This window comes from Pogona vitticeps, chromosome 14 (genome assembly GCF_051106095.1).
Source record: "Pogona vitticeps strain Pit_001003342236 chromosome 14, PviZW2.1, whole genome shotgun sequence".
NCBI lineage: Eukaryota > Metazoa > Chordata > Lepidosauria > Squamata > Agamidae > Pogona > Pogona vitticeps.
The window spans coordinates 3,367,881-3,380,409 of NC_135796.1; the positions used below are offsets into that span (position 1 = coordinate 3,367,881).

The 12,529-nt window shown below is 45.2% G+C and overlaps 1 protein-coding gene across 4 annotated transcripts in view; it reads left to right on the plus strand.

Moving 5' to 3' along the window:
- Positions 1–12,529, plus strand: part of NF2 (NF2, moesin-ezrin-radixin like (MERLIN) tumor suppressor) — a 94,584-nt gene that overhangs the window by 17,088 nt on the left and 64,967 nt on the right. For all 4 annotated transcript variants that reach the window (XM_078381596.1, XM_072983623.2, XM_072983624.2 and 1 more), the window contains exons 2-4: positions 3,686–3,811; positions 7,158–7,280; positions 8,635–8,718. In XM_078381596.1, the coding sequence (XP_078237722.1) occupies positions 3,686–3,811; positions 7,158–7,280; positions 8,635–8,718 (333 nt within the window). The remainder of the gene's footprint in view (positions 1–3,685; positions 3,812–7,157; positions 7,281–8,634; positions 8,719–12,529) is intronic.

Below are 12,529 nucleotides of genomic sequence, written 5' to 3' on the forward strand. Positions count from 1 at the left end.
CAGGAAAGTAAAATTTGTCACTGCCTCCATATCCCCGTTTGCCTATGCCTCCCGTCCCTGTTAGAAGTGTGTTAGTCACCCCCTGTGTAAGAGAGAGAGAGAATACTGTAAGTCAAGGGGTGTAAGAAAAGAGTGGGTATTCCTTCTTGATGGTGGGAAGAATAGCCACGAGGGGGCAGTGTGAGATCACAGATAGGAACCCCCGTAGCGTCCGGGCTGAGAGCCCTGTGTGGAAATTAGTATTGATGCTGCGCAGGTGAATCTCAGATGAAAGGTAGTGACAGAGTGGGAGGAAAGCTTTCCGCCTGCAGGCTTTAGGCGAGCGGCGGTATGTCTTGGCTTGCTCTTTTATTGATTCATGGAGGTAGAAGAACAGCAGCATCTCTTCTGCTTTAGAGAGATTTGTCCCTTGTCTTTGCTTGCTGGCTTCTGGGCACTTCTTCCAAAACAAGGCCTTGTTTCTACAGCGCTTTCTAGAGATTAACCAGGCCAAGAGCGAGAGGCAGCCATTTGGAAGTCCCTTTTTAAAAATTGCTGCACCAATAGTCTCTCTCTCCCCCCTCTCGCTCCCGGTCCCTAGTCCCCTGCCGTCGTTTGATTTTACTTTGTGCCACTTTCTGCATCCGGAGCCTAGGAAAGGTGGCGGGCGAGAAAAGAAGGCTCGCCAGGGAAAGCGACATTAAGTGATGATGGTTTTTCTTCACTTTGTACCTGGGCTGCTTGTAGGGGAGGTTGTGGCTGTCATTTAAAGGAAGACTGCAGAGGTACCTTATTTCAAAAGAAGAACTTTATTGCCCGTCTGTAAAAGAAAGGATGAGACTGGGATGGTGGATGCGTTCCTGTCTGGTTTGGCACAGATTCACTAAGTGGTGTGATCCAGTCGGTGCTTGAAAAGTCCTTAACTTTTGTGCAATCTGTTTAAATCTTGGCACCTGTCTGCGGAAGACAGGAGATCCTGGCGTGCTCTGGTCCATGAGGTCACGAAGAGTCGGACACGACTAAACAACAACCTGTTTGCAAAGGCAGAACAAAGAGCTGTTTTGCATTTCAAGGAATTGTGCCAAATAGATTGCTGCCCTAGCCTTGTCCTCAGAAAGATGCAGGCCGACTCTTAAAGGGGAGGGATGGATCATTTTACATAAAAATGCCAGCCAATGAGGTTTTTTTCCTGTCTCCAGCAGTGCTCTCGGGGAACTGTACAATACACCAGAACTATATGCCAGTGTGGACGGGCTCTGAGTCCCATCTCATGTCTTTTTCAAAATGGGTAAAAATATTGATGAGTTTCACCATGTTGAGAAGCAGAAGGATAGACCAAAGACCGGTAATTCAGCATTTTGATCTGACACAGCCAGTTAGTCGCTTAAGGGAAGCTGGCCAGGAGGGCAAGCGAGTAATTCCACCCTTGGTCTTGCATGCTTGAGCAAATGAGATACAGAGGCCTCTCTTCCCTTGGGCGCAGAAGGTGAGATATAGCCATCCCGGCTGGTCTCCGCTGATGTCTCCTAATGCCTGTGAATTTATCCAGGCTGCTTCTAAAGGCATCTGGACAGGTGAGCCGCCATGGCATCTTGCAGCAATGGGTGATGCAGTTTAATTATGCACGGTGTGCCCTGTTAGGGTTGCTGTCCATCAGTTTGAGCACAGAACACACATACGTGAAGAAGTGTTTAGCTAGTGGAAGTAACTGTAATGGGCGATGGGATGATTTGCCTGGATTTGTTCCAGCAGCCTTTCTCTCTATTGCATATTTCAGATTGAGTCTGTCATGTTGGGCCTCATTTAAAAAGTAAATAAGTAACCATTTACTGATAGATACATTTGCTTATTTACCATTTAAATAAGGAGCACTGGTTATTGTGTTTCAAAGATGTATAAACTTACTGTGAGTTTCAAATCTCAGTATTAATATACTGTAGTTGGTTTACAGGAGACAGACTGGATTGGTTTGAGATTGCTTAAAGGTGTGTGAGGTCTTTTTCAAATATTTATGCAGGCACCATCAATGTTAATAAGTATGTGATTTAACATGCAGGAAGTGTTACTATATGTGACCAGTGCAAGTAGCGTTCTCCTCAAATGGCCTGTTCTGATTTCTTGATCAAGAGAAAGAAACCTTTTCTATAATTTGTGTTAGCTGGTGTTTTTGAGGATCCTGCATCAGCCTGGCCCTGATCCTTTTGACTTAACCCATCAAGTTCAAGTAAATATACTTAGGATTATTGTCTCATCACTACCTCGTTAGAACTGGCTATTAGCTAGTTTCTCAAGTGTCATGTTGGCAAACGAAAATCTGCTGATAACATATGTTATATACCATCAAGTTGGAACCAACTTATAGCATCCCTAGTAGGGCTTCCAGGCTAAGTAATAACTCTTAACTTTCCTGAGTTTCCCATACCCTCCTTTCCTATCCCGCACCTGGTTAATTCTCACTCTGGGAGGATATTGCATTTCCAAAAGTATTAAACGGTTATCCCACACACTCAGCATTTACAGTAATCTTCATAACGACTACTGTTCAGCTACATTAGAAAGACAATATTTGTTATTCTGGAGTGGAACAGAATTCTCACTGGAAAAAAAAAACCCCAAGCAGCCAATGCAAATGTGATCTTCAGCCTGATCCGGATGCCTTGATCTCTGTCTTGTTTTCCCCTTAAACGACTCCTCCTGTTCTCCTTTACTGCCCTTAAGTCTGGTGCGGCTTCCGAAATGCCTGCAGTGAGTCACTTCCAAAAAGTGGAAGATGAGGGTTCGGTTGCCCCAGTAGAAGGTAAACAGGAGTCTCTGATAAGAGACTGCAGCAATTTTGTATTTTTCCCTGCTGCTCCCACACGAGCCTTCCCCTTAATAAACCCAACCGATAGCATGTTATGTAAGCTGGAACGGGTGAGTTGTCAAAGGTAATGCGGAGAGCCCTCTGTCTTCTTAAGAGTGCTGCATTTCCATGCGGACGGCTGAGGAAGGGAAACCACCTCTCTGCTGGCCAGCGTAGAGGCTAAGCAGTGCGGGCGACAGGAAAGCAAAGCAGATTCTCTGTCCCTCTTCTCCTGCTCACTAGCCTGCGCCTTCACCTGCATGGAGTTGCTCAGACATGATTAACATAACGTTTGCTGTTCCAATAAAGTGTGAATACTAGCTAACTGCTGTAATGTAAATGGGAGGCGATTTTAATATCAGGAGCACAAATTATTCTGCTCTTCTTAATGGAGGCCAGACATCAAAGGATTTTGTAGCTCAGCTTCTCATTCCGGTTGTCATCAGATGCGCAGAGACGTGAAAGAGTCTCAAGACACTGTCAGGTGAAACGTCCTGGAATTCTGTGTTAACTGAAGGCACTTCCCTCAAGATAAGAGTCTTCAGATAATAACTGCTTAACCACAGCTTCACAACTTTGGGTCTCCAGGTGTTCTTGGATGAAAACTCCCAGAAGCCTTCACTGCTAGCTGTGCTGGCCAGGATTTTTGGGAGTTGTAGTCCAGGAACATCTGGGGACCCAAGGTTGGGAACGACTGCTCTAAACCTTTGCCGTCTCAACAGGTGTGTTCATTGAGCAGCTCTGCTTCCAGCACCCTTGAGTTATTTCCGTCTTCCTGCTAGTGGCGATGAGCAACGCCATGCACAAGCCGAAGCGAGCTTGATTCAGAAATGGGAGTTTCTGATGACTTTTTCTCTGTTGCAGGTGAAATGGAAAGGAAAGGACCTGTTTGACCTTGTGTGCAGGACATTGGGGCTCCGTGAAACGTGGTTCTTTGGGCTTCAGTACATGATCAAGGACACGATGGCCTGGCTGAAAATGGACAAGAAGGTAAGGATCCAGCTTACTCTTGAGTAGTGATGAGCCCAGAGAAGAAAGGCTGAGCCAGCGACTCCAGGGACTGAACAGATGGTCCTGTAGCCTTCAGTGATTCATTCTGAGAAGTGGATATGGCCCTGATTGCCACCTGGATAATAACCTGCTGTAAGCAGCTCTGAATAGGCTCTCAAGAGCAGGATCTAAATATTGATAAACGCACATCTGGATCAGCAGATTTTTATTTTTCTTTGTTCATTCTGCTGACTGGCAGTTTCTGGGATCTCTCCCAGGGGGAACGGTTTGGTCTGCACTCCAGACAAAAAGATCTAGAAGAAGGAACTTGTGTGTGGCTGTGTCGGCACACAGAGAAGCTACTGATTTGGATTACAACGCCCAGTGGAATTCTGGGAGTTGTAGTCCAGATCAGTAGTGGGCCAGAACAGTTAACGCCTGTGCTACTGGGTCAGTATATAAATCAAATAAATAATGTTTCCGTTTTCTTTCTCATGTATCGCTTGTTCTTGGTTTGACGTTAACATATTGGACTAATTGCGTGAAGTCCTGCTTTCACCTCAGAGATAATGCTGTTCCAGCTTCAATGTAATTAAAAGTAGAATAAATAATGCTGCCTCTCTCGGTGCTCCCCCACTCCGGCTCCTTTCTTTTTTTGTAGGATTTTGTGAGTTCATATTTCCTTACTCTTCGCCATGCTTCCCTAGCTCAGATATTCCCATCTTTCAGCTTGCACACACGTATGTTGTGAGTTAATTGGAGTCTTACTCTGTTTAGAATATTCAGTTCACATTAAAGAAGCCATGAAACCACATAATTGCTCCAGAGTTTAAGCTGCTTGACCCAAAGCTAATATGCATATCTATGTTATTCTGTTGTAACTCTTGGAATGAACACAACATCTTAATAATTATAGCAGTAATCTCAGGAATGCGGGGCTAGAAGGGACCCTGTAGATCATCAAGTCCATCCAGTCTCAAGGAGGCACAGAAGGGAATTTGAACTCCCAGCCTCTGACACCACGGCCAGACATCTCAAGCGCTGAACAATAAAAAAAATTACTTCTCTTTTCATCGGCAGTACCCAGTGGCAGCCATCTTAAACCCTCTGCTTCTTAGAAAGTATTCATTGCTGTGTTTCCCTCACCATTTCTGATGGCCTCTGAATACAGTGTGAGCACTGAATGTTGTTGTTCAATGCAATTAAAATAACTACTATGAGCAGCGAAAGCTATGCTGTTTGGGGATGAGGGGAGTTATAATCCTACACGCTTGGAAGGCGGCAGGCTGGGGATCACTGAATTAATGCCTGCTTTGGAGCAGTAACCTCATTCCGTATCTCAAATGTTTAAACCCGTGTAACCTTTTCTTTAAAAGCAAAGCAAAACATGATGCTTATATACTTCCCCATGGAGCTTAAGGCACTCTCTCTACAATTTAATTATGCAGGCTACACATCCCTCCCCAATCCCGAAACCTGGGTACTTTAACAGGAGTTCCTAATTTCAGAATTAATATACTTCGTTTACAGGAATTATGCTGCATTGATTTTGGATAGCTATTACAGTATGATGTCCCTTAGAGATTTATGGCAGACTTAATAATATATGATCTAAGATGCAGAATGTTTTATTCCACTTGACCAGTGTACGATACAGACACCTCGGATGACCTGCTGTGGTTTCTCGACTAAGGGAAAATGTTCCTTTATTCTCTTATAGTAATTGTGTGGCCTGATCCTGCTTCAGTTTGGTCTGAAAACCTGTTCGTTTGGCCTTATCCTTTCGGCTTAAAAAGGTGTCCTACTGATTTCAAATCAATATCTTTTGGAGTCCCTGCCTCAAAGGCCTTGTGGAGAGTGGGTGTGAGTTAGCCTTGTTTCTCAAACGTAAGGCCCGCAAAGCAAGATGTGCCTATTAAGTACTCAGCCGTAAGCTTATCTCATTTGCAGAGACCCACCCCAGCCAAGTCTCACTCGCCCTGACAGCGGGTTCCCTGTTCTTAGCAGGTTTTTAAGGCGGCTGAAATTCAGCAGCATTTGAATTCAAGGCATAGCATGCATTCGAGCATTCTCTCGGCGTGCCATTCCCCGAACTTGGTGTATTTGCATTGACTGATGAGACAGTTGGATGCCTTTTAACAAAATCCATGAAGGCGGCAGTGTGGTGCTGAGCGGAGGCATATGTTTTCCTAGCAACCTGGGGCTGTAGCTGGCGCTGCTGTTTCTGGACCGGGCAGGCTCTCCCTGCATTTGAAGCATCGGGAAGTAAAGAGCAATATAATGAATTAAACACAGACAAGCAAGGCTGTATTGAGGCACCGCCAAGCCACCCGGGGACACCCTTCCTCTCTGCTGAATTTACTTATTATTAGGTGGGAGAAAGCCAGATAATTCTGGTAATTTCCTATCTGGTACAACTTGGAAATAATTATGTCTAAAACCCTAGAGAGCTGATGCCAGTCAGGATTGATACTACCAAGCTTGGTGAACCAATGATTTGGCTGGGTTTCTGTATTCCTGTAGGAATAAGGGAATCTTTGTACCAGTTATTAATTATTGATCCTGCTGTGGAAATGCATGCTGTTCTGCAACTTCACTAGAGCAGCCATTCCCAACTTTTTTTGGCCGTGGCCATAAAAGCAACATGAAAGAGATGTAAGCTAAATCAGGATGGTATAAGTTAGATTAATGAACCGTAGGTGTGTGAAAAATTGTTTCCAGTCTGTGCCCCTCTTCAATGGTGCTGGGTTGGGGTGGGGGAGAGCAAGGGGCCATATGGTCTCCCATTGAGAATGGCTGCTCTGGAGGCAGGGTGGAATGATATACTGCAGTCAGCACCGCAGGAGGGGGACTCAAGAACCTAGCATCTGTTGCCGAAGGTTGTAGTAAATATTTCTCGATGATAAGTAGACCAAAGAGCCAAGTAGGAGGTGGTTTGCAAATCTGGGCTTCCCTTCTGGCGTCTGCATTTTTGGACCCTTGCCAGACAAGACCGCAGCCTTGGGCAGTGCAGAAGGAATGATGATGGAGGCAGAGCTGGCGTGATGGATGAGCTCACGGTAAAGCAGTGTGAAGTTGTTGGGGCCATCTTTGGGGTCTTTCACCCCAGTTTTAACCAGGCCTGATCCTGTTTAACATCCCAAATCAAACCAGGTTGGCCAGATAGATAGATGGATAGATGGATGGATGGATGGATGGATGTTCGTGGAGGTATGGTGGTGTATTTTTCATCCTTACTTTGTGCTGCTCTTTCCTTTTGGCCAGATCTCGGAATGAGCAGCGTCTAAATCAGAAAAGATGGTGTCTGAATTTTGCAAAATGTTAAACGGGAAATCTAATTCCGCAGGTCCTGGATCATGATGTCCCAAAGGAAGAGCCGGTCACTTTCCACTTCCTAGCCAAGTTTTACCCTGAGAATGCAGAGGAGGAACTTGTTCAGGAGATCACTCAGCATTTGTTCTTCCTTCAGGTACGTGTCTGGGGCTTCTCCCGCCTGGCACAGAAATATTTGGAGGCTGGGAGAAGTTTTGACAGCGCTCATTGATCCTTTTACCATTGTATACTCACTTGAGGAGACATCTGTGATACATTGAGGCCTCGAATGACTTTGGAAACTTGTTTTGCCGTAAGCGTTATTGAGCAGTTGAACTGAGATCCTCCAAACTTTTATCCAAGTCTCAGGAATCAATCATAGCACACACACATGAAAATGCACAAGAAGCAGTAAGCAGAAACCAGCAGTGTCCGTATTCCTGAAAGCACCTTTTCTGTTGGATAAAGTTTTTTTTTTAATTTCTGACTTTGTGTTTTTATACAGCCAGATTGCTGATGGGGGCTGGTCAGTGGGATCACACAATGCCCCTTTACAGCAGCTCCACTGGCTGTTGATCTGTTTCCGATCACAATTCAAAGTTATGGTTCTAACCTATAAATCCTTAAACGGCCTGAGTCAGAGTTATCTCAAAGGCCATATCTCCCTTTATGAGCCTGCCAGGCTGTTAAGATTATTAGTAGAAGCCTTTTTTAAAGTCCCACCACCCTCAAGGATGCGTCTGGTGTGGACACAGGAGACAGGGCCTTCTCTGTAGCTGCTCCCAGACTGCGGAACTCCCTCCCACTGGAGGCCAACCCGGCCCTGTTTTTGCTGTCCTTCCACAAGCAGGCAAAGACCTTTCTCTTCATACAGGTTTTTCCCTGAGTGAATGGTTGCCAAGTGGAGTTTTTTTAAATGGATGGGTTGTACATTATTGTATCAAATGTGTTTTGGTGTTGCTTATATTTTTTGGAATTGTATTCATCGATCCTTTTACCGTTGTATACTCACTGATATTAACTCAACTCCTGTTTTTAATTGTTGTAAGCTGCCTTGGGTCCTTTTGAAAGGAGAAAGACGGGTTAAAAATAGTTTAAATAAATAAGCAGAAAATAGTTTAAATAAATAAGCAGTGACAGGAGGTTTGTAACCTAATGAACCTCTGGAGCTTTTAGTTGTAACACTGCACTTCTGTCCAAAAATGGCCTACCAGGTTCGTTAGAACTCAAGTCCCCCATCCTGACCAGTGCAACGTTCTTTCCCCAGCCTGGTGCCCTCCAGATGTTTTGGGCATCAGTTCGCATTCGCTTCTCCAAGCATGGGTAATGGTCAAGGATGCAAGAAGTCTGGAATGTATCAGGTTGGGAAAAGACTGCCCTATTAAGGGTGTTCACTACTGTGTCCTAATAACTGTAATTGAAAAAAGAGGCTTACCGGTGGCTGCTGTTAGAGCAACATTTTTGTCTGTTTGCTGTTCTTAGTGATGCTGTCATCTTGTCGTTTTGTTCAGGTGAAGAAGCAGATCTTGGATGAGAAGATCTACTGCCCCCCTGAGGCCTCTGTTCTCCTGGCCTCTTACGCTGTACAAGCAAAGGTAAGGACTGGTATCTTATCTAATGGCCGTTCTGCCCGTCATGGTCTTTGCTGGGCTCCATCCTGGTTCATTTCTTTCACTTTCCAAGTGGTACCTTGCATCGTTTCTGATTATTATTTGACGCTTATGAAGCTCTGTAAACTTCTTCAGGGTTGTACTATACACAGATTTGTATCCCAATAGTATGTACATCTTTATGTAGATAAAACGATAGCTCAGTGAGTTACGTCTCTGCCTGCAGAGCCAGAGGCTTGGGAGTTCAGTTCTGCTCTGTGCCTTCTGGGAGAAGAGCCAGCCTGGGTGGCCTTGGGCCAGCTGCACCAGAGTCCCAGGGCTCCCCCTAGAGGAAGGGAAGGGGAAACCACTTGTGAGTATTCTCTACCTGGAAAACCCTTGCCATTCGTGAGAATTGACTTGACAACACAGGACGATAATTATAATATTAGCAAGATACAGATCCCCCAACTAGGCAAACATATGGTGGCAGAAATGAGAGCTGTAGCAGGCGTTCCTGTTGGAATTGGTGGGATGGAAGGCACAGCACAGGTGGATAAAAACCAGGGCCATAAAAAAAAGCATTTTCAAACAGGGAGAGAAGGTGAAGCAAGTGTTTATACATATACCTTTCAGGCAGGAAGCACAGACAGGGCTCTGGGAAGGAGGTAGCCAAGAATCAGCCCGTTGAGGGAGGCCTGTTTGCTTTGGGGGACGAGTCTCTGCTAGACAGCGGATTAAACTGACCCCAAAGATAGAGTTAAAGGCCTCGGAAAAGGGGGAAGAAAAGTTTTTATCTGGCGTTGGAAAGACCCCAGAGTGGATCCTCGGTGAGCGTTGTGGGCAGGGCCTCTGGAGGGCATCCGCTAGGAGCCTTGGTCTCCTCTATGCCTCTCCCCCAGGACCTACGTAGGTGGCAAAGATGCTCAGGAAGGGGTCTTACAAGACGGCTGGATCCATGTGGAGATAGGTGGTCTTTGAGGTGACTCGAGTTCAGCCCATTTACAACCTTTCAAAGTAAAACAAAATTGATTTGGAATGTGGCCCAGGAACACCTTAAGAACCAGTAAAGTCGGGGAGAAGCATCGCAATCAATGAATTCCTCCGTCCCAGCAATGGGCTTTGCAGCTGGAGTCTTAAATGAATCCCTTTCAAAAGTAGCAATACATTGCAGATCCCCTTCTGAAGACGGTTAGGGTACACGTGACTGGAGCCTGCTTACCCCCCACCCCACCCCCTTCCAAATAGGGTTGCGGCTGGCATGCCAGCCGAACTGGGATCCATGGTACCCCAGAGGCCACCCATGCCAATAATCTCGCAGAGCGAGAACCAAGGAGAGCCACCCAGAACAGAGAGAGAAAAATATTTCTCTCAAGAGATGACTCACGCACCCGTGGTAACAGCAATGGTACTGGGAATAGCGGTATGACATTGCCATTTTCCACATCTTTTGATAATTCTTCTGTTTCCCCCCTCCTTTGAGCTTCCTGTATTGAAGTGCCTTTGGTAGGCGTTGAATTCTGGGTTGCTTATGGCTTCTGTGACATGCAGGTTGTGTAGACTCAGGTTTGTCATGAACAAGAATCCCACTTGTTGCAGAATAAGAATAGAGTAGAAGCCCTTAGGTTATTAAGTTGTTGTTGTTGTTGTTGTGACTTATATAACGCTCCATAGTTGTAGAGCACTCTCTGGCCAATTTAAAACATAATTATGCAAGGAACACTCCCCACCCCCTTGTAACTTGGGTACTCTTTTTACTGATCTAGGCCAGTGGTTCCTAACCTTTGTTACTCGGATGTTTTTGAACTGCAACTCCCAGAAACCCCAGCCAGCAGAGCTGATGGTGAAGGCTTCTGGGAGTTGCAGTCCAAAAACATCTGAGTAACAAAGGTTAAGAACCAGTGATCTAGGCAGACTAGAAAGCTTAGTCAGCCTTCAGCTGGCTACCTGAACCCATTGGGATTGGACCCGGGTTATGAGTAGAGGCTTGACTGCAGTACTGCAGTTTAACCACTGCACTGTGGGTTCACTTCTGCTTTGCAAGCTATTTTAGATGAGTTCCCTGGTTTTTAGGATATATTTTCAACAGTGTCCTTGGTGGATCAGCAGGTAGCTCATCGATGGTCTTGCTTCTGAAAGGTGGAATGACGTGTGTTGTAGATGAGATGTGTGAAACTCTGAGGCTTTATTCCACTCTCCTCTAATGGCTTTGCCTTGCCTTCGGTGGCAGTTATAGGCAGAGTAGTAACGGATTTAATTTTTGCCCTTTCCCACCTCCCGATTATATGACTTTGTGCCTGCCTCTTGTGTCATCTTCATTCAAGTAAACAAGCAGAAAAAGCACAGCTAATGGTAGCCCTGTTTTGTAGCAGGATGAAGTTTGGGACGCAAGTGTTGATAAATGATTATTTATTTAATGATCTGTATTTTCCCCTCCGTTGCTTTTGAGCAGCAACTAATGCATCTTAACTTCTACCTTAAAGTCACAGCGTGTCATTTTATAAACTTGGCTGGCTGGGACAGACGAGCCTTTTAATAAAGAGTTTACAGAGAAGTCTATTTTGCAGCTCTCCCGTGCGGAGTCTTGCTGTTAGCTGCACGGACGAGCATTCATCTGGCACTTCTGCAATTTGTGCGTTATGTTCCCAGGCAGGAGGTATGGAGAACAAACCTGATGGAGGAAATGTGGTTTTGCCAAGCCAGTTTCACCTGCTTCTTCTACCTGTTGAGCTTAGAGACAGTTTGCTGCCATGTAAATACTGTAGCATATGATCGCCTAAGGGGGTCTTTTCAATTTTTACCTTACAAAGGGACACATGCTTGTTCATTTCATCTGCTGGCCATATGGCTGATGTTATAATATTGTCGCTCATGAAGGCAGAGCCGTTCAATAAATCTCCTTTCCAATCATGAACACGTTCCCTCCCTTTCCCATCCTCTGGGAAGCACCTGAGTTGCGCAAAGCCCAAGACAAGGATTTTTTTTTCCCCGTCTGCTGCTTCCGCCTATAAAAGCCTTAGCACAGAAGAGAGAAGTAGTCTGGAGGCAAGAGACAACCCCAATTAATAGGTTGACAAGCCAAGCCAGAATTAAATTTGAAGACCCTGTGGTCTAATTTGATTTTTGTTTGCCAGAAAGGAGATGTGCAGAGCAGATTTTACTCATCGCTTGCAGGACTTGGAAACTCTTCTCCCGTGTGCTCATCGCACCGCACGTAGCAGCATCAGAGTACGGTAGAGCTTCCTGGTGGAACAGTGGGTTGGAATTCATTGCCCACCTGAGCGGCAGGCGTCGTGTTCTGGTTTCTTTGCTTTCTGCCCTGTCCTCCAGCAGCCGCCCAAGGACCCTGTGCTTCTTGGGGAGGCTGGTCCTGAACCCTCCTCCGGCCCGTTTTTTTAATATGAGCTGGAATTCTGTTCAAGATTAGAGAGGTAAAAATTCTGAAAAATTCCATTTTATCCGGGAAAAAAGAAGGAGTTAAATAATTTTTTCCCAGGTAAAAATGGAAACTTTTTGGAAATTTTACATCTCTAAAGGGCATCAGAGTTCTTCTAATAAGAAAATATAAAATGAAAAAACTTCTAAGCAGTTTTTTCCCCCTGGAAAAAAAATGGAATTTTTACATCTCTATTCAAGATTGAAATGATTTGGAAAGGTATTTAGCAAGCATTGGCTGGTTGAGCCGTTCCTTGGCTGACCTGGTTTTTTTTTCTCTTCTGGAAACAAGAGGTTCCCCTGTTGCTCTAGCTGTGCCAGGGCCACTTTTTTGTATGCAGAAAATAAATCCAAACTCTAAAATCCACCGGCGGGTAATAAT